The sequence below is a fragment of the Salvia miltiorrhiza genome, chromosome 8 (assembly GCF_028751815.1).
Source record: "Salvia miltiorrhiza cultivar Shanhuang (shh) chromosome 8, IMPLAD_Smil_shh, whole genome shotgun sequence".
NCBI classification, from domain to species: Eukaryota; Viridiplantae; Streptophyta; class Magnoliopsida; order Lamiales; family Lamiaceae; genus Salvia; species Salvia miltiorrhiza.
This window is the reverse complement of record NC_080394.1, coordinates 53131515-53154229: the sequence shown is the minus strand read 5'-3', so window position 1 is coordinate 53154229 and position 22715 is coordinate 53131515. Positions and strand designations below refer to the sequence as shown.

At 36.2% G+C, this 22715-nt stretch overlaps 1 protein-coding gene across 3 annotated transcripts; it reads left to right on the top strand.

The window, feature by feature from the left end:
• Positions 1–9591: 9591 nt before the first annotated feature.
• Positions 9592–21361, top strand: LOC130999074 (mediator of RNA polymerase II transcription subunit 12). Of its 3 annotated transcripts, none has more exons than XR_009093405.1 (14): positions 9592–9977; positions 10751–11005; positions 11933–11992; positions 12237–12342; positions 12448–12516; positions 12635–12688; positions 12863–12970; positions 13657–13806; positions 13915–14262; positions 14383–16646; positions 16924–19536; positions 19969–20062; positions 20194–20293; positions 20447–20583. XR_009093405.1 is itself a non-coding variant. In XM_057924550.1 (14 exons), exons 3-14 carry the CDS (start codon positions 10878–10880, stop codon positions 20888–20890), a joined length of 6669 nt encoding a protein of 2222 aa, XP_057780533.1. In that variant the 5' UTR covers positions 9604–9751; positions 9888–9977; positions 10751–10877; the 3' UTR covers positions 20891–21361. The 3 variants fall into 3 exon arrangements, 2 of the variants coding, with proteins under 2 accessions (XP_057780532.1, XP_057780533.1); XM_057924550.1 differs by having other exon boundaries at positions 9604–9751; positions 9888–9977; positions 19969–20293; positions 20447–21361; XM_057924549.1 differs by having other exon boundaries at positions 9593–9977; positions 19969–20293; positions 20447–21361.
• The last annotated feature ends 1354 nt before the right edge of the window (positions 21362–22715 follow it).

Genomic DNA, 22715 nt, shown 5'->3' with positions numbered 1-22715 from the left:
ATAGCAAAATAAATCATATCCTACGTGGCGCCGTATAATCACTCTATTTTAATTTTCTTCAATTTTCATTTATTCTTATTTTTTTTCTAAATTTTTAATCAATTTCTATATCTAAAAAAGATTTATATTTGTATTTTATTTTATTATATAATATTAGTTTAACTTTATCACATCATACTCACAAATTAATATGCATATATATAATACGTTTATATATAGGTGTATTTACTTAAATAATTAACTATATATATATATATATATATATATATATATATAGAATGGCTAAAATAAGAGCATTTCTTAAGATATAAAATAAGAATCATTTTCAGCCCTTAGATCATCAAGATCTACGGTTGATTCGTAATCCCGTTGGATGGATTTATGGTCCTGAGTTCGAATCCCAAAGGTAGCAAAAATTTATTTTTCACAATTCATACCTTTATACAGCGAATTCATACGTGTTCTACATAAAATTCATACATTAAAAATTGCTCTTATTTCTTATTTTAAGATATACTCTCACGGTAGCCCCCCCCCCCCACACACACACACACATATATATATATATATATATATATATATATATGATTGAATATGATTTCAAATTTGACGATGTTGTTTAAAGTTTGAGACGAGATTATTCTCATAACTTAATTATAGTTTAACAAATTATAGATAAAATGATACTCACAAGTAAGTTACAATCTTCAAGCTCCATACAAGATGATGCTCAAAATTCAGATGTGGTATTTCAAACCCCAAAGAATATGATTTTCAAAATTTTGACGTTCAAATGTCATATGTGGTCTTTAGAGCTTCATATGATTATCTGGTCTTATTAGGTCCATATGAGATGATACTCAGATGACATATGTTTAGTTAAATTATTTCTTACCCGTCAAATTTAAAGAATTTGAACAAACTTAATACTCCCTCCGTCCCCCAAACATCTTCTTAAGAGAGGATGACACATGTTTTAATAAAAGTTAGTTATATACTCCCTCCGTCCACGAAATGAGTACCCATATTTCCTTTTTCGTCCGTCCACGAAATGAGTACCCATTTCCCTTTTTGGCAAGTGTACCCCACACATTTCTTTAATTAATACACTCAAAAAGTGGGACCCTTAAACTATTCACACTACACTCCATACATTTCTTAAAACCCGTGCCGTCCACAAATGGGTACTCATTTCGTGGACGGAGGGAGTATTTAATAGGTTGAGAATGGGTCCCACAAAAAGTGTAATTATAATAGTGATATTTGTGAAATTGTAAGAATAATAATTAGTGAAATTGTTTCCAAAAATAGGTTAGGAAGATGTTTTGAGGACGAAGCAAAATAGAAAAAAAAAATGTTTGAGGGACGAAGAGAGTAAATATTATCGATATACGATTAACAGCAGATGCGACACATCAATCGTACATCATATCATACTTTAAATTTACATTTTTTTTTTCTTCTAAAATCTTCAATCCCACATCAACTTTTTATAAACTTCATCAAATGGATATTTATATAAAAATGTAATTCTATTATCACAACCTACATTTAATTGACGAAAGTGATTAAGATTAATATTATTCCAAATATTGTATTATTAATTTAATTTGATCATATCAAATTAATTAAAGAAATAATTTATATATAAACTATTTCATATGCTATAATAATAAAAATAACATAAAATAATTATAAATGATGACATAAAATAATTTTCGTCGAATTTCGACGGGTTTGACGCTAGTTATAAATTTATAATAGATGTGTGATTCGTATGGCAAATGTGTTTTGCCTTGTACGCCATAAAATGTGAATAATATTAGTCAAGTTAATGCGTATAATAATTAAAAATAATTGTTATGTCTCAATGTTCAATATAATTCAAAACGACAAATTAGAGTGAGTCTATAGTAGATTTTGTTTTGAATTGATGGCGCTCAATATTTTGTTAATTTACAATTTATGAGGGGAAAAATATAATTGACGTGTGCTTAATATTTTGTCAATTTATAATTGGACGTCCACAATTGCAACTTAAAATGCGGGAACATTCAAACATCGAACTTAAATTTTTTTGATAATTTTTTGAATTTTGACATTGGATTTGGATAGATGCCTTAAATCTCAATTTTGAATTTGCATAAAAATGAGTAGACAAATTTATTGCAAATTGAAAGATTGAAACACTATTTAATTTAAGATGCTTTAAAATTGAGCGCGATTTATAATAATACCAAAAAATTGAAATTTAATTAGTGATTAACTCGAAAAAGATACCACATTACGAAATCATTGAAAGTTACTTATGAAAATATTAATATCACTCCTTTAGCTCTTCTAAATCGTAATAATATTTGGGCTGGGGATATTGGGAGAAAACCACATGGCAATTTGTATTATTGTTACAACTATAGTTGTTATAAATATAAACAGAAGCAATCACGAATTGTGATTGAAGTCTCATAATTTACTTATTATAATGGTGTGATGTGTTTGACTGATATATCTTTGAGTTAATATATAAAAGTATCCACTTTCATATTGTAAAATTAAAATCTAACCTATGAAATAAAAATATTAAAATATGGCCAGTTTTTGTGTAAAAGTACAAAATTACCCCCCACTTAAAAATTGTAAAAAATGGCCGGTCACAATTCACACCACACCTTCAATTCTCTCTCTCCCTCTCCCTCTCGCCACTCATCCGCCGCACCGCGCCGCCACTCAATCTCCGGCAGCACCGCACAGCCACCACCACCGTGACGCACAACACCTCTTTCTCATCTCCTCCGGCGACCACAACTCCTGCTACAGCCGCCGCCCTCAACAACTCTCCCTCTCTGCTCGAGCTCCGGCGCCTGAGCCCTAGCTCCCCCAAATCCAGTCGCCCTCACCCTACCCTTATCTCTCTCCGGCGAAGAGAAGCCAGATCCGCCGGCCATCCAGACTCTCTCGATCTCTCTCTCTCGACAGATCTCTCTCTCAATTCGACGCCACACTCTCTTCTCCTTCAGGTCCTGATCGAAATCCGACGGATCGACGTGGCCAAACTCGGTGCGGATCTTGAGGATTAAGATCTCCGTGGCAGAAGTGGCGGTCCTCCTGGACGCAGACGTCAAGGCAGAGCGCGCCGACGGCGAGCTAGTCATAGATAGAGAGGTTTTGGCACTAGGCGAAGGGGAGTTCCAGACCTCCGATTTGGCACGCGGTGGTCTCTCTCTCTCCACTCTCTTCTCTCTCTCTTTCGATCTGCCAGATTTGGAGGATATGTAGGATTCAACAGATTTGTTTTCTTTTAGTTTAATGAGATAGATTTGCGCATGGTTATGATTGGTTGTGAGGAATTGATATAAATTGTGAATAATTGATTTGTGAGGAATTGATATCCTCAACACGAGGAATTGTGAGGAATTGATTTTGTGATGTTGGATTGAGAGTTGGAGTTTTTGAAGACGCCGATGAGATGGTGGCGCCGCCGTCGCAGCGAAGGTTGAGGGGGGAAATTAAATTTTTTAGGTTTATAAAGTCTAGAATTATGATGTTCTTGAATTCACAATCAAATTTATGAATTCACAACTTAATGTTCTTGAATTCACGACTTAATATTTCTAAATTCACAATTAGACCTATGAATTCACAATCAGATCTTGAATTCACAACTTAATATTTCTAAATTCACAATTAGAACCATGAATTCACAACCAGCTCCATGAATTCACAACTTAATGTTCTTGAATTCACAACCAACTCGATGAATTCACAACCAAAATAAATTATAGTTTTAGTTGTGAATTCAAACTTTAAAAACTCAAATTCACAACTACTTGAATTCACAACCAAAAATTCTGAGTGTGAATTAAAATTTAGTTGTGAATTCGACTGGTTTTGAATTCACAACCAAAAAATGCTGGTTGTGAATTCGATTGGTTGTGAATTCACAATTGGTTGTGAATTGCGAAATTTGTGAATTCACAAACAAAAAATTCTGGTTGTGAATTCGACTGGTTGTGAATTGTGAATTCACAACCAACAACCAAAAAATTTTGGTTGTGAATTCACACTGGTTGTGAATTGCGGGATTTTTTAAAGGGGTGATGTAAAGTGGACATTTTTTTAATTTTTAATGTGAAAGGGTATTTTGGTAACAGTGGCCATTTTTTGATATTTTTATCTTAGTGGACAATTTTTAATTTTACAATATGAAATTGGCCATTTTAAAAATCCACTCTATATCTTTTATTATATATTATATTAATATTATATTTATAAAATATATATTAAATATATGTAATATATACTATATTGTTTGATATTGATCACTATTTTTACAACAACAAAAATATCGTAACTAATAAGGTGTAATTATAGCATAAATAACAATCGAGTATCGTTTCCACAGAGACTGATGAAAGAAAATACTCATAATAATCACAAAAATTTCTATAGCAATATCGGCAACATGAGGAAAAAAATGGTGGAAAATAAAAATAAAACTCAAAACATAACAAAGAAAGAAAATACTCATAATAATCACAAAAATTTCTATAGCAATATCGGCAACATGAGAAAAAAAATGGTGGAAAATAAAACTCAAAACATAACAAATAAACTCAGATGAATAAAAGACATTGGCCCTAAAGAATGTACTACCATTAAACAATACATGCATTCAACCTATTAATTTAATTACCAATTTTAATACAGTATCTTTCTCTAATGAACAACTATGAAAGTAGATTAATAAATTTCATATAACATTTAAGTCCCAATAGAATAAATTAACTCTCAATAACATACAAAGAATAACTTCATATAGTCAACGCCTATCACATTCAAGTCTTAAGGTAAAACTATATACATCATGCATTCCTGAATCAGATGAACAATTATCACATTCAAGTCTCAAACTGAATAAGCTGAAGGGCAAGTTGATACCAAAATCAAATTCACATATTTAATCAACTATGTACAAACCCTAAAATCAGATAACAAAACTAGCTATATATACATCACAAAAGAAAGTAAAAACATAATTAAGATGAAAGCAATCAAATAAATAAAATAGCCAAATCCCGTAATGAATCCTGAATAAACAACTTAAATCTTGAAGTCTTGTATTCCCTTCGTCCCACTTCAATTGACACTTTTAAGTTGGGCACGGAGATTAAGAATAAAGGGTTAAGAGTGTAAAGTAGGTAGAGTCCACTTATTTTATGTGAGTAAAGAAAGTAGGGACCACATACTATTTTAAGAAAATGCCAATTCTAGTGGGACAAACAAAAAAGGCAAGTGTGCCAATTGAAGTGGGACGGAGTAGAAAATAAATCTAAACTATGAAAGTAATACAATTCTAAGTCTAGGAATAACAAAATATGAAAGCGATCCCCTCAATAGGTCAACATGAGATCGATTTACAGGCATAGAATAAAATTCAGTCTAAAAATAAAAAAATACAGATAAAATCGCACAAAACTGAAAAACACGATATATCGGCGATCGGAACAACGATCACCGGACTGGTCGCTAAAATCCTTATTCAACACTGCACAACTTCGGTAATCGCCAATTTTCATACTTCGAGACGCTTTCACAAAACTTTAAAACATGAGACATCAACGATCGAAACGACGATCATCGAACTGGTCGCTGAAATCCTTCTCCAACACTGCACAACTTCGACAGTCACCGATTTTCATACTTTGAGACGCTTTCACAAGACTAAAAAAACACAAGATATCGGCGATCGGAATGACGATCACCGAATTGGTCGCTGAAATCCTTCTCGAACACTGCACAACTTCGGCAATCATCGATTTTCATACTTCGAGACGCTTTTGAGGTAACAACTTCGGCGATCGCCAACCTTCTTCGTCACTCGTTCACGAAAAATGGCGACTGGAACAACGACCGCAGTTCCTCTCGCGTTTCAATCCTTTATTCATTTCTTTCCATTTTTCCTCGATTTGGGGCTTGTTTTTCCACGCTCTCACCTCTTGGACGTAATCCTTCAAACATACTACTCCAAAACAGTCACTCTTGCATAAAATTGGCCAAAACTATACCAAAACGTGACATCACGAAATAATATGAATTTATATTGAAAAGACATCACACAAAGCACAATTCCAACACAAATCCAATAATAAAATTCATAAAAACTATGCAAAATGAGTGTTTATCGGGTATAAGATTATATAAAGTTAATAATAATTATATTCCCCCCGTCTCACCTATCTTGAGATTGTTTCTATTTTGGCAGTCCCACATATCTTGAGACCTTTCCTTATTTGACAAAAAAATTACCCTTTATTCACCTTTTCATTTTTTTTATCTACACACAAGACATCACTTTCTTAATTCCCGTGTCAAAAAAAAGGTCTCAAGATAGCTGGGACGGAGAGAGTAATTGTAATTATAATTTGTATTATGTGGTATACAAAATCACTCAAAGCAGTATTATATTTTCGAACTTTTGATTTATAAAAATGTCATATATCCCGTACTACTTTTTACTACGACCACATCAACAAGATATTAGGATGTCATAGGTATATTATATACCCTAATCACCCGTACCAAAACGAGCTTGTTTGGTACGCCGTATGAGATAAGGTGTGATATGTTTGACTGAAATATCTTTGACTATATGCCATAGTAATATATCATGCTTCGTATAATGCCTTAAAATATTTAAATATAATATGTTGTTTGATATAATTTATTAAAATTATATAGAATTAATAATAGTTATAATTATGATTCATATTATGTATACCACCTACAAAGGACTTTGATTTATAAAGGACTGTATGTTTTTGTATTATTTATATTAAATAGACATTGAAATGTCATATATATATTACACATTTTAATCACTCGTACCAATCGAATATATATTGTACGTACACTTAATAATATTTGCATTTAACTAAGATTATAGCAATGTGTAAATAAAACAATTCTAAAGCTAATACTATAGTCTATTTTCTCCTAGATTTTGAAAGGTGTCTATTATCAATCCTCTGAATTTGCCAAAATAACCCAATTTTAGCAACAATATAGCCAAATAATTTGCTGACGTCAGCAACCCAAATTAACAAGTCAACCCCCACCCCCCACACACACAGCCAATCCGAATACCTTGAGATTGTTTCATTGTTTGCACTTCACGCCCCCATAATTCACATATATATGTTTCAGACCCCTGATATTGTTACATTGGCGACAATTTGAAAATATGATCACACTTTTTATTTAAATTTTTATAATCAAACAAATTTTAAAGATCGGCTGATTGACGAACTCGAACTCAAAACTTTTAACCTTAAATATTAACCATGATACCAGCAGACCAACACACACCACTTTTTAATTATATTGATCCATGGTACCATGCATTAAAGAAAGAGTGAAAATTTGAGCATAAAATACTTAAGTTTATAAAGTAGGGTATTTTTCATACACAACATAAAAAATACTCATATTTTTGCCTATTAACACTTAAAGGAATATGCTATATTCAAAACGTAAATATTATATTAAATTGAATTAGTAGTTTCGGTGTGAAAATAAATTTTTATAATGTAAAAGGAACATCTAAATTAACTAAATTTGTTTAGCTTCATATTAAAACTTAACATCTTGATATTTCTAAGTGAAAAGTTTACTGCATTTCCTACGAGTAATAATAATGTACTAATATACTTGTAATACTTTAATAACTTATCTATAACTAATCCAAAATATAATCATATCATATTTCACTTTATTAATAAACTAAACTATCACAATTTTAGCACCATGTCATAAATTAATAAATTAAACTACATAATTTCAAATTTATACCATAATTTATTGGGTAAACTTTCACATAAATTACCTTGACTATATCCATTTTTAGAAGTTTAACACCACTTTCAAAAGTTGACATTTTTTTTTTAGGAAAGGTAAGCAGTGGAGTTTGAACCATAAACTTCGATATTTACATACATGAGTTCGCGCCACTTACAAATTAAATATACATTTTTTTTAATTGAAATTTAACTTAAAAAATATTCTCCCATAAAAAACTCTTCCATTGTTAACCAAAATTGACCGAATCACTCAGCAAAACATTACTCTTTTCAATAACATCAAAGCCCATAAGTTTTTTGCACAAATCACATTCTATTTTGCCACTCTGAGGTCGATCTTTTTTCTCAAAAAATTTGGCAAAATTGAGAAGTCAATTTGGCCGGAAAGAATCCACATCCCCATAGCCCAAACTCACTGTTGAGTTGCAATTGCCTAAAAAACATAGATTGTATGTTTAGTTATCAACGGGGACGAAGTGCGAAGTGATCGCCGGTGCAAAAAAGACATGGACAAAGAGCGGCTCCGATTAAGACTTCCAAGCGGAGGGACACAGAGATGAACCGGAATACACCCGAACGAGAGAGATTCCGAGAATATGCAGGTATGTGACTGCATATTCGAGGAGAGCTTAAAGGATTTGATTGGGCTACTTATACTAACAAGATGCATCTTCTTTTCCGGTGTCTACATGGAAGAAACTCCAAGGTTAAGCGTGCTTGGCTTGGAGCAATTTCAGGATGGGTGACACCCTGAGAAGTTTCCCGGGGAGCGTGCGAGTGAGGATAAAAAACACTAGAAAAGACTCGTGTTGGTCTGTGAGGATAGCCGTCAAGTCTGGAGCCGGGCTGTTACATTTTGAAAGTGCGCATGGATCATAAATAATTAGGAATGTCAATCGACTATAAATTTTCAACCATTATCTTAAACGTTTGGGTTTTGGGCTAGCAATCGGGCTAGTCGAGCTCGAAAATTTATTTTTTTATAAAAATTATTGTATTTGTAAAAAAAATATACACATATATAAGTGACATTTCAACATCGACCTATAATAACTAATATACAATTTTTTTCTTAAATGATTATCATTTTTTAATTTTACATCTAAACATTTTATGTTAAGTATTGAATTAAAAACACAGAGAAGTGACACGATGAGTATAATTTTCTAATATTAAATTATAATACATTTCACAATTTTTTTTGTTAGTTTACTAATTTTTAGAAGCAAAGTAATGAAGATGAAAATCAAATAAAGAGAAAAATTTCATATAATCAAGCGAACACATTATATTCGAGTCGTTTCTATAGAGGGCTGGGGTTATTTTCAGACCAATTCTATCGGGTTGTCAAATTATTCGGATTGTAATTTTATCAGGTTGAAATTTATCAACCCTAAATCTTCTTGAATTATCGGCCTAAACTGGTCAATCCACGAGTTTCGGGCTGAATTGACATTACTATTTTTAAGTGTGCTTAAGCTTGTAAATTTTTTAAATTTTGATAAATAAATATGGCGAAATATGTCAATGTGGATTTTAATTTAGAGGTGTCAAGGGATTTTAGTTACTAATTGTATATATTTGCATTCCTAAAAGAAGGCAAAGGAATTAAACTGTGGCGATTGGTAGTTTTGTTTTGTGGGTTGAAATGTAAATTATTATTTATTGGGGGTGAAAATGCGAATAAAGGAGACTGCTTATGGGTGCAAATTTTACTTTCGTTTCCTTGTCTAAAAAGTACTAAAAACTCAGTTCCTATCTCTCTCTAAAACTTTCTCTTTCTGTATCTTGCAACCTATAGATACACCGATACATACAGATACAATAAAACAACTACGTAATCTAGAATACCCCTGAATTTGATTCCTCCAACACGATTTGAAATCCCTAATCTGGTAGTAAACCTTCTGTTATCGGCACTTGAAATCTCTCATCGTCCCCTCAATTTCCGCAATTTCTCTCTCTTCAGTTCGTGATTTAAGTTATCTGTGAAAAACCCTAACTTTTGCTATTTGCTCCTTTGAACCCTAGTTTAAGTCCTCAACTCCCAATACTTGGCAATCGTTACTCGCGGGATTTGGGGATTCGAATAGTTTTAGGATTTCTGACTTTCTTTATCAGGTATGCTTTGATTTTGATCTCGTTCACTTTTGGGAACGTTGCAAGAAATGTTAATTTTCAATTATGTGCTTCTGGGTTCGTTGCATCATTGGCTATTGATTAGCTCATTTCGAGTTATTTGCTAGTTTAGATGAGTGCTGATTCAGTAAAAATATCTGGTGTATGAGCTGTTGGTGTAATTGAGTTTGATATGTTGAAGCTGCTGATGCAAGTTATTGAATTGTTGTTTGATGGTATTGCAGTGATTATTAGGGGTTTGAATAATTAAGGCGAGGGGTTGATTGTTGGCATCTTTTTTAGGGCGGCGTGGGGTTAAAACCAGAATGAGGGATGCAATGCATGAACTTGGATTAATGCATGATGCAATTGTTTTATGTTATGCACTTATGCTTGTTGTCGTCATTCGGAGAATATGATTACATCATTTATTACACAAGTGAAATCGAAGTTAACAGAAACGATTGAATTGACATTAAGAGTGCGCCGCCCAAGCATTTGATATTATCAATCTTTATATTTTTTACAACTTATCTGAATGGTATAATACTTTTATGTTGAAAATTTGTCGTGGCGCGAGCCATATTCATTGCGCTGCTATACTTTTTGATGGTCTAGGACCTGTCGCATTCTTTTGAGTATAATTTTCCTGTTTTGTAACACTACTAAACTGGTTTTCTACACAAACATGTGACCTTTTATAAATAATATACAATTTTAATTGTTCTTTTCAGATGTTTTTTTCTCTTTCTTACTCGATCTATTATGTCTTGTAGAATTAAACTGGCCATTTCTACGTGGAATATGGAAATTCCTGAATAAATTGCTGTGGTAGTTTGGCAAGCATACATTTCCTTTTGCTGCTCAATGCTGGTGGCAGCATGCAGATGATTGTTGGAAGAGATGCAAAGGTATCATGCTGGCAGCTGCACTAGTGCAGTCAATAACAGTGCAATTTCCGGAATACAGTCAAGGGATGCATCCCGTGCTGACCCATCAACTTTGCCTCCTAACTTCTCACTAAATTCAAGGTAGTTATCCACTTGCATGTAGTGTGTCAAAAATTCTATTTTATGAATACTGGGCTAAAAAGAAGGTCAATTTTCACTTATAAAAGAATTCGGATGTTCTCACTAGTAATCTTTTTCCCCTTAAAAAGTAGGTTTACTTTGTAATCTATTAATGTTATTCTGGTTTTTCACTTCAGACTTAGTAAGTTTTAGTTTTCCTTCCAATGGTTCCTGTAACGAAGGAGGTATTCTTTTGCTCCGTTCTCTCAGTTTGTGAAAGATGAATCCTTGATCTGCTTTAACATTATTATTGGTATAACCTTCGAATGAAACTTTAACTAACATGGAAAACTGGATTGAAATGAAAACTTTCCAAAATAAAACACAACAGTATAAATTGTTTTAATTGATATGTCAATATAGTTAAGATTTATTGGAAGTGAATTAATGCTAGAGTCTTGGGTTGGTGTGATAATAGTATTTAAAACATTCTATTTCATTTGGTTTTCATTCTTGCATGACATCAGTATATGGAAGGGTTAAGTTGCCATTTTTCTCAGTTATGGGTTTAATACTAGTATACTACTGATTGAGATGGGATTTATGGTATCGTACATGTACTATGCAACGCTGCCCCCTTTCTTGTTGTAGCATGTATTTCTTAATTTTGACTTTAGAGATATTCTGGTAATTGGAAGATTTTTTTACTCCTCGTCCTGTAGATATTGTTTATTTTAATTTATATGTCGAGGGTGTTAGAGATTTCACCCTTTTAAGCATACTGTTTATATTGTTCTCTTTTAGTTTCAGTCATTGTACTATGCAGTTAAAATCTAACTTGATAGTCAAATCTCTTCCATCAAAATGCAGTATGTTTATCTTGTTTTTATCAAACTGTTGAAGCTATTTCAGCCTTAACTGGTCTATTCACCTTGTTCTCTCCCTCAGACGCTCTGCACAGCCAAACCAATACAAATTGAGGTGTGACAAGGAATCATTGAACTCCAGGTAATTTCATCTCCTCTTCATTTTTTAATATCTGGCAACTGCATTCTTCAATTGGTGGACCTCAGAGATCCTCAGAACAAGAGGTTCTTGTTATTTTTCTCTATCCTGCATTGCTTAAAGACTATAATGTCAGAGAGTCAGAGCCATATGAATAATATCTTTCTATTCCAGATTGGTCCTGAAGGTTCCATTTTACAACTTATCATCATCCTTCCCTTAACTCAGCTGTACTTTATGGTTACAGACTTGGGCCACCTGACTATCACCCGCAGACTCCAAATTGCCCTGAGGAGACACTTACCAGGGAGTATGTGCAATCTGGTTACAGAGAGACTGTTGAAGGACTTGAGGTAGTCTTTACATATCTTTTTGTATATACCTGACATATGACCCCCTTATCATACTTCTTTTGCATTTGTTACTTACACTGCATTATATGATCTAATTGAACTCAGGAATCCAGAGAGATCCTCTTATCTCAGGTTCAGTTTTTCAACAATCCAACTATTGCCAAGTGCAAAGAGGTGCGCAATAAAATTTGACCAGGAACCTTCTCCTTTTTTCCTAAGAATTTAGAGACTCGCTGATGTTTGCTTTGTGGTATAAATGAAGCTTATAAGTTAAATTGAAACTCACTTGCAGGCAATCAGAAAATGTCATAGAGCAATTAATGAGTCTCGTGCCCAAAAGCGAAAGGTTCTGCATTTTTCTTTGCTCATTCTAGATAGGGGAGAAAAATAATGCTATTTGTCTACTTGTAAATGGATCAATTCTGCGATCTTTTGTTACTGTAGAATTTTATTAGTTATGGTTATGCCTTGGATACTGACGACGAGCTTCAACAATAATATAAGTATTCTTTTTATGCAGGCGGGTCAAGTTTATGGAGTGCCACTTTCTGGTACACTACTGACAAAGCCTGGTATCTTCCCTGAGCAAAGACCATGTGGAGAAGACTTCAGGAGGAAGTGGATTGAGGCATGTCTTTTTACTTTCATGCAAATTTCATGAAGTTGATACTTGACATCTAATACTCATCCTTCCTTCATGAATTGCTTTTCAAGGTCTAGGTCATGCATATTGTCCTAATAGATGCACTCTTATTCGTTTTGTGAAGTGTGGCAGGATTGATTTCTGATACTAGGTTGTTGTATGCTCCCCATATCTTCATCTACATAACATTCGTTGAATTGTTTTTTCTTTTTTTGGTGAAAAACATTCCTTGAATTGTTGATTTTTCATAAAATTATTTATTTGAATTGGACTACATAATACATTACCATTTGTTGGATTGTTACTGCACAACCGTAATGAAAACAAAATTATGCTGAACGTCCCTGGATTTCCATTCCAGGCCTGCTTATTCAGCTTGGTGATCCATATATTAATATTATAATGAAATATTCCTAAATTTCCAAAGTGAGCAGCAGAGACTTTCAGCATTATTAGTTTGACTTGTGAAGACTTTGTCCACATTTGGTTCCTTCTAGCTTCTATAAAGTTGTCCATGTACGTAAATATTAAGACTATTTGCAATACAAAGAAAATGTTGAATGAAGGTGGAACGATTTCTCAATGGCATTTGATGTTCATCAGTGTAATGATATTCTTTTGATAATGGCAAAAGCAGCCAGATTACTGAAGTGTTTTGAGCTTCTCTCCAGGGTTTATCACAACCGCATAAACGATTGCGGTCATTGGCCGACCATGTCCCTCATGGCTACAGGAGGAAATCTCCGTTTGAAGTTCTTATTAGAAATAATGTTCCCTTGTTGAGAGCAACGTGGTTCGTCAAAGTAACTTATCTTAATCAGGTGCGAATGTCCAGTTAAGAGAAGAAGTGGCTAAAGCCTTTTTAAAATAAAAACTGATTTTCTGTCCTTAGGTTTGGGATTGATTAGTGATCTTACATTTTCTTTCAGGTTCGGACGACCTCTTCTAATTCATCATCTGGGTATCATGACAAAACTCACGTTTCACGTTCGGAACAATGGACAAAAGATATTATAGAGTACTTGCAATGTCTTTTGGATGAATTTCTTACAAGAAACAATACTCATTCAGCATTGTATGCGCGGGATCGGTCTTCACAAATGATCTTTGCTGGTTCAGTGCAACAAAAGGGTGATTCGTATCCATCTCTTGTAGATGGTGAGGAACCTTCCCTGTATAATAAATGGTGGTATGTGGTGAGGATTATTCATTGGCACCATGCTGAAGGACTGGTCATTCCTTCTCTCATTATTGATTGGGTTCTGAATCAGCTCCAGGTACTGATCTTCTTTTGCTCATCTCTTTATCTTCTAGATGCAAGAGATTTGCTATCTAAATTTGTTCTGATGATTGTGTTATCCTTTTATGTTCCAACCCACGAAATCACGCCACTGCAGGAAAGAGAATTGCTCAGTGTTCTCCAGTTGCTATTGCCCATTATATATGGTGTTATAGAAACTGTTGTTTCATCTCAGACTTATGTGCGTACACTGGTGAGAATTGCTTTTCGGTTCATACAAGAGCCTTCTCCTGGTGGTTCTGATCTTGTCGATAATTCTCGGCGTGCATATACTACTGCTGCTGTTGTTGAGATGCTTCGGTATTTGGTACTAGCTGTACCTGATACTTTTGTGGCTTTGGATTGTTTTCCCTTGCCAGCGTCTGTAATAAGTCATGTAGTAAATGATGGCAATTTCTTATCCAAAATGGCTGAGGATGCTAAGAAGGTGAAGGGTGGTCAAATTGAAGTATCCAGTGTACTTAGGGATAAAAACCATGATGTTCAAGCTGACTCCTTTTCATTCCAAAGTGTTGTCTCATCAATTCAAAAACGTTCAGAGACTCTTTCAAGAGCAGCCAAACCCAATCATCCTGGTCATAATATAGCAAAAGCCTTGCAGGTGTTGGACCAAGCTCTCATGCATGGGGATGTAGGAGTTTCTTTCAACTTGCTGTTAGAAAATACGTGGGATGAGATTTATACTGAACATTGGAGTGCTGAAGTCTGTCCCTGTTTACTTACATCACTTAAGCATATTGGTAAGGCGACACCATCATTACTTTGCTCCATTTTCCTCATTTGTGAATGGGCCACTTGTGAGTTTAGAGATTTTCGTGCTGCGCCTCCTCATGGTCTGAAGTTTACTGGTAGAAGAGATTTCTTTCATATATTTATAGCAATACGGCTTCTAAAACTGAAGATGGCAACCTTGAACAGTTCGAAGCCAAGAAACAAAGATCTTGTAGATATTTTTGAGAGTCCAAGCCTTCTGCATGATGTTATTGTATGTTGGATTGATCAGCATGAGGTGCACAATAGGGAAGGTTTTACAAGAGTGCAACTTCTAATAAGAGAGTTGATGCGATCTGGCATTTTCAACCCTTTGGCATATGGCAGACAGCTGATTGTAAGTGGAATCATGGATGGCATTGGACCTATGGTTAACCTGGAAAAGCGTAAGAGACATTACAAACTCTTGAAGCAGTTGCCTGCTCACTACATCCGTGATGCTCTAGAGGAAGCCCAGCTTGCTGAACCACCAATTCTCTTGGAAGCAATGAATGTTTACTCAAATGAACGGCGCTTGCTACTTGATGGGTTGTTAGGAGTCAGTAAATTTACTCCTGGTGTGAGAAATGTGGCTAAGAAGAAAAGGCATTTCCACATGTCTGAAAATGGAAGTGGCTCTCCATCTTCTGTTGATCAGTGGTATTTTCAAGCAACATCCAAATTATCAACAGATGTCGACATGGATGTCAAACTTGAGGAGTTAAAAGCTTCAATTTCGGCATTGTTACAATTTCCCAATCCTTCTTCATCAGCTGATACTGGAGTTGATGAATCTCAAGTGAGCACTAAGAGGCCTGGTGGGGTCTATAATAGAACTGATGGTGTTGAAGAATCATCTGGATGTGAAGAATGCAGAAGAGCAAAGAGACAAAAATTAAGTGAAGAAATGAGCTCAATCCTGCAGTCAAATCCAGCAGATGATGAAGAAATATGGTGGATAAAAAAGGGGCTCCAATATATGGAGTCATATAAAGCAGAACCGCCTCCTAAACCTGCCAAGCAGACCTCAAGGAGCAGGCAGAAATCTGTCCGGAAAACTCAAAGTCTTGCACAATTAGATGCTGCTCGAATTGAAGGTAGTCAGGGAGCATCTACAAGCCATGTATGTGAAAGTAGGATAGGGTGCCCTCACCATAGAAGTGTTTCTGATGACATTACAAAATCAGTGGATGTAGCCAGAAAACCGCCCTCTGGAGATATTGTTTCAATTGGAAAGCTTCTGAAGCAGATGCGGTTTGTAGAGAAGAGGAAACTGTCTGTATGGTTGATATCAGCTGTTAAGCACCTAATCGAAGAGGCTGAAAGGACTGTGCCTAAGGTAGGTCAATATGGTAGGACATTTCCTGCTAATGATGGTCGAAGCTCCATATACTGGAGGCTTGGCGAAGATGAACTGTCAGCAATTTTATATTTAATGGATGTTTGTCATGAATACACTTCAGCAACAAGGTTTCTTCTTTGGTTGTTGGCGAAAATTCCTAATAATCCTGCTTCTGCCATCCCCAGTAGGAGTATTATGATGCTTCCTAGGAATGTGGATAACGATGTCTATAACATTGGGGAGGCATTTCTTCTGTCATCAATTCGCAGGTATGCTTGTAATTATGGTCTTGCTGTTTTTTTTTGTGGATACTGTTTGGGGGCTTGCCTGTCCCTCACTAGAATCTTGTCGATTATTCTTTCAATATTTTGCACTTCACTGTAGTGTATATTGGTACACTTGATTTTGAAAAACATGTTCTGCGTACTTCACCGTAGTGTATATTTGATCCAATCCCTATATATATATATATATTTAGACACGTAAAGTTACTGCATTCTGTTGATACTTAATATTGTCTCACACATCTAATTTTCTCTGTTTCAGTTATGAAAATATAATTGTTGCAGCTGATCTTATTCCTGAGACTTTGTCGGCCACAATGCATCGTGCTGCAACGTTTTTGGCATCTAAAGGCAGGGTGGTTTCTGCTTCACCTGCCTTAGTTTATGCTCGCCAAATTCTAAAGAAGTACAGCAATGTAACCAGTGTTGTTGAGTGGGAAAAGACCTTCAAATCCACATGTGATAAGCGACAGAGTTCTGAAATAGACTCTGCAAAGTCCTCAGAAGGGGACTTTGGCTTTACCCTTGGTGTCCCAAACGGAGTGGAAGATCTTGATGATTATTTCCGTCAAAAGATAACTGGTGCAGCACGGGTTTCTAGAGTGGGTTTGAGCATGAAAGAAATAGTTAACAAGCATGTGGATGAAGCTTTTCAGTACTTCTACAGCAAAGATAGAAAGCCTTATGGAGCTGGAACAAATAAAATCCCAAGTATGGAGAAGTGGGAAGACGGCTATCCCTTAGCTCAGAAAATAGTTCAGGGATTGATCGACTGCATGAGACAAACTGGTGGGGCTGCTCAGGAAGGCGATCCTTCGCTTGTATCTTCTGCGATTGCTGCTATTGTTAATAATGTTGGACAAGTAATTGGCAGGATTCCTGATTTATCTGCCAGCAGTAATCACTCAAATGTCCCTTCCTCTTCTGGATCCTTAAATTTTGCAAGGCGCATTTTACGTGTTCATATCACTTGCCTATGTATATTGAAGGAAGCGCTTGGAGAACGTCAGAGCCGAGTCTTTGAGGTCGCTCTTGCAACAGAAGCTTCTTCTGCTCTCTTGCAAACTTTTGCACCTGGAAAGGCACCTCGCAGTCAGTTTCAAATGTCTCCTGAATCCCTTGATTTCAATTCAAATTTACCAAATGACTCTTTAAATCACTCCAATAAGGCTGCTCTTGGGAGAGCGGCAAGAATAACAGCTGTTTCTGCACTTGTTGTTGGGGCAATTCTCCAGGGAGTTGCTAGCCTGGATAGAATGGTTACCCTATTTAGGATTAAAGAAGGACTGGATCTAATGCAGTTTGCAAGGAGTCTGAAAACTAACATGAATGGAAATGCACGCTCCATGGGTGTTTCGAAGATTGACAACTTGATTGAAGTTTCAGTGATCTGGTTCAGGGTTCTTGTAGGAAACTGCAGAACAGTCTGTGATGGACTCATTGTGGAACTCTTGGGTGAAGCCTCAGTTGTAGCTCTCTCGAGAATGCAGCGAATGCTGTCTCTAAACCTGGTCTTTCCACCGGCCTATTCTATATTTGCCTTTGTGATATGGAAGCCTATACTTGATGCTAGTGTTGGAGTACGAGAAGATTCACATCAGTTGTCTCAATCGCTGGCCGCAGCTGTAGGTGATGCCATAAAGCACTTGCCATTCCGTGAGATATGTTTCCGCAATGCTCATGGCCTATATGATCTCATAGCTGCAGATACCCTTGATTCAGAATTCGTATCAATGTTACAGTCTTGTGGTACAGACAGCAACTTGAAAGCTGCTGCCTTGGCCCCTCTTCGTTCTAGGCTTTTTCTAGATGCACTCATAGATTGCAAAATGCCCGAACCTGTAATAAGATTGGATGGTGGGAATTGGATCTCTGGTCAAGGTGAATTGAAAAAACAATGTGCAGAAAATGTGAAAAAGCTTATGGGTAGGCTTGTACATGTTTTGGATACCCTGCAACCTGCCAAGTTCCATTGGCAGTGGATTGAGCTTAGGCTCCTCCTAAACGAACAGGCTGTTAACGAGAAGATTATGGAAAACGATATCTCCTTGACTGATGCAATAAGATCTCTCTCACCTCATCCCGATAAAAATACTGCTTCTGAGAATGAGAGCAACTTTGTCCAAATTATCCTCACCAGGTTACTCGTCAGGCCCGATGCGGCTCCCTTATTCTCTGAAGCTGTGCATCTATTGGGGAAGTCACTTGAGGATTCAATGCTGTCGCAAGCTAAATGGTTGCTCAGAGGTGCAGAAGTTCTGTATGGCAAGAAAACGATTTGGCAGAAAGTTATGAATATTGCTGCCGACATCAAAGAACTGTCTGTTAAGCCTCAATACTGGAAGCCATGGGGATGGTTGCATGCTGATACTAATTCAGTGAGTAGTAAAGGTGAGAGGTTGAAATCCGAAGTTGGTGCCCTTGAAGAAGGAGAAGTCGTTGATGAAGGGGCTGACGCTAACCATTCTGGAAAAGGACATGGCCTTTCGGTTGTTGACGGGTCGGTTGCGAGTCAGCAGCATCTGACAGAGCGAGCGCTGATTGAATTGATCCTTCCATGTGTGGATCAAGGCTCTGATGACTTACGTAATAGTTTCGCGAGTGAAATGATCAAGCAGATGAGCAACATTGAGCAACAAATAAATACAGTTACTCGTGGAGGTGGCAAGTCTGCATCAATCCCCTCTCCTGCGATTGGAAGTCCTGCCAATAAAAGTGGCAGTCGCAAGAGTGCGAAAAGTGGCAGTCCTGGGATACCAAGACAATCTGCCGTGTCTGCTGACACCGTTCCACCTTCTCCTGCAGCACTGCGAGCTTCCATGACATTGCGGTTGCAGTTCCTGCTGAGATTACTCCCTATTATTTGTGGAGATAGGTAATTTTGCTGTTCTAATTGTAATATTTCTTTAACGTTCCTTGTTAATTTAACTGAAAAAGGCCTTACTAACTATTGCCTCCTTGGGAATGCCTTATTTTGGTATTAGCCTCAATCTGCCAATCTTAAATATTATGAATATATGGTTTAACTTAAAATTCATTGACTTATACTGTGTTTGGCTCAATACCGATGTCATGAATGTACTTTTCGTTCTTTCCACTGTCAGTATATTTGATATGAACAACCAATTTTGCCTGGTTAAATTTGAATGTTGTTTGCTGGCTTTCATTCTAGCATGATAGTTTATTAGATAGCATTTACCGGTGCATGTAGATTTTGTCAAGTATCCTATTCCTATGAACAAAATAAGGCACGTTTTACTTATTTTGGCTTCAATCATATCTAATCTGACACATCCCACTTGTGCAGGGAGCCTTCAAGCCGTAATATGAGATATGTTCTTGCTTCAGTGATTTTACGTCTTCTCGGAAGCAGGGTCGTGCACGAAGATAGCTCCCACTATGTAAATACTGCACTGACTTCTTCGAATAGGGATGCAGAATCTCTTATGGAGAGTTATACATCTACGACATTTCTGTGTGGTGAAAGTCTTTTTGATTGTTTGTTGCTCGTGCTGCATGTGCTGCTGAGCAGTTACCAGCCAAGCTGGTTGAAACTGAAATCTGAATCCAAGTCCACTGAGTCCAGCAAGGACTACGCCGCTTTCGATCGTGAAGTGGCAGAAAGCCTGCAGGTTCGACATCTCTCGAGCTTGCTATTTCTTCGAACTCCATAGTACTATTATTATTATTATTATCATTCAAAGTTCTGTTTGGAGTGCGGAAATCTGTATTCCGGTTCGATTTTCTTTTCTTCCTCATGTCAAGCTCTTGTCGTAACTATGCAGAATGACTTGGATCACATGGAATTGCCCGAGACAATCCGGTGGCGTATCCAAAGTGCATTGCCAATTCTAGCACCACCCGTTCGATCTTCACTCTCGTGCCAGCCTCCGTCAGTACCGCCCACTGCCCTCGCCTGTCTCCAACCGAGCAACCCAGTGACAGTGTTAAACCCCTGCAACTCAAACCCACCTCAGAGGAATTTGGGCTTGCCGGGGCGCACCAACATGAAAACAAAGTCACAGATATCGCAGCCGGACCTCGACACAGAGATCGACCAGTGGACCCTTTTGGAGGACGGGGCCGGGTCAGGCCAGCCCTCGCCCAGCTCTGCGGGCATCGGGAGCAGCGACCATGCTAATTTCAAGGCGTCCTTCTTGCTCAAGGGGGCTGTGAGAGTGAGGCGGACGGACCTCACGTACATCGGTGCAGTAGACGAGGACAGCTGATATGAAGCACGGCCTAAACTTCCTTGTATTGAAATTTTTTTCGTGTAGGTCGCCTCCTTGATGGTCTAATCTCGCGTATTACCAGTTGTTAACTGCCTCTTCGAGGAGACGGGGGGCCGCATCGGGCGAGGAGGCTGCTCCCGAGACTCATTCTTTACAGGTGCCTTGGCGGTCGGGTCGAATTCGACGACGAATATCCCTATCTGGCTTCCTCTGGTACGTACGTGCGATCTGAGGCCCCTGCTCATCACTAACCCCTTTTGATTGTTCGAAATTTCTGGATGATGCATTTCCATAGTTATTGTATATATAGATAACGATATATTTTTTCCCTTTTTCTTTTGTCGTCTGGAGCTGAGTTGAATGTATGAGTAATGGGGCTTGTAGCCTTCTTTGATGCTCAGCGATATTTTGTTACAAAAATTATGGTCTCCGATTATCATTATGTGGCGATTTTTGTCCACCTTATAATCCCCCACCTCTGCTTAAGCTTAATAAATCATAAACGGGTATGTGCTTGTTTTTACATTTTAATAGGGATAATTGAAATGTGTTATATATCATGTTTGGCAAAATATATTAAAATACCTGTAAAAATGTAATTTATTGTTTGATTAAGATCTATCATATCTCACATTTTTGTGTGTGACACCATGTTCCACAATACATATTATTTTAATATTTTATAAAAATAATACTCTCTTCGTTCACAAAGAGTGTGTAGTGGTGTGGATGGCACGAGTTTTAATAAAAAAAATTGAAAGATGTGATTTTAGTATTAAAGGATAATATAACGCTAACCAAATTGTAAAAGTAAAGGGTGAATATTTTGTAAATATTGAGTTTGAATGGAGTTTAAAGTATAAATGAGGTGTTTAAAAAAGGAAAACACACCATCTTTGTGAACGAACGAAAATTTACAATCTTTACGGATGGAGAGAGTATTTAGTATAATTTGATGAATTATACTCCCTCCGTCCCAAACGAAATGGCCTATTTCTTTTCGGCACGAAGATTAAGAAATGTGTATAAAATAGATAAAGTGGGTTGGTGGAAATTATTTAAATATTAAGTATAGAGAGAGTGTATTGCCAAAAAAGGAAACCGGACATTTCGTTTGGGACGGAGGGAGTACTTAATTTTTATTTTGAAAAATTAAATTTTTATTAAATTAACTTACGTTTATCAAATACTTAACTAATAAAAGTGAAATTGAATGATAAAAAGATAAAATTATATATTCTAATTGGATATAATAATTCCTTAGTTAAGAATCACAAAATTAAACTAAAGCATACAAAACTGGAACTAAAGAAAAAATATATAAGTATGTGCATATTAATTTAGCGGTAGGTGGTTAATGTCTAAGGCTCGAGGTCTTGAATTTGAGCGTTATATACTCCCTTCGTCTGGCAAAAGTAGACCACTTTGGTTGGGCACGAGATTTAATAAAATTGGTGATGATTTTGATGTAGTGGAAAAAGGGTCCCACCACTTTATGAGATGTGAGGTTGAGATTGAATTTGAGGTGGTTTTTTTTGTAAATAAAGAGTGTTTGTAAGGATAAAAGATTAAAGTGGGTGGTGGGACCATTTCCATAAAAAGAAAGTGGTCTACTCTTTGCGGACGCCTAATATAGTAAAAATGGTCTACTTTTGGCGGACGGAGGGAGTATTAAACAAATATTAAGATGTTATAGATATATTATACACCTTAAAGGAACCCTCAATTTGTAAATTAATACTCAACATGTTAATATTTTCACAATAATACCTCTGATTTTGAATCCACAGTCACTACAGTATATCTTAGGGATATAATTGTG

Coding starts and splice junctions, on each gene's coding strand:
- LOC130999074 (XM_057924549.1), top strand. CDS start 10,878: ATGCAAAGGTATCATGCTGGCAGCTGCACTAGTGCAGTCAATAACAGT. Junction 12,689..12,862: donor CTCGTGCCCAAAAGCGAAAG/GTTCTGCATTTT, acceptor CTTTTTATGCAG/GCGGGTCAAGTTTATGGAGT. Junction 12,971..13,656: donor TCAGGAGGAAGTGGATTGAG/GCATGTCTTTTT, acceptor GCTTCTCTCCAG/GGTTTATCACAACCGCATAA.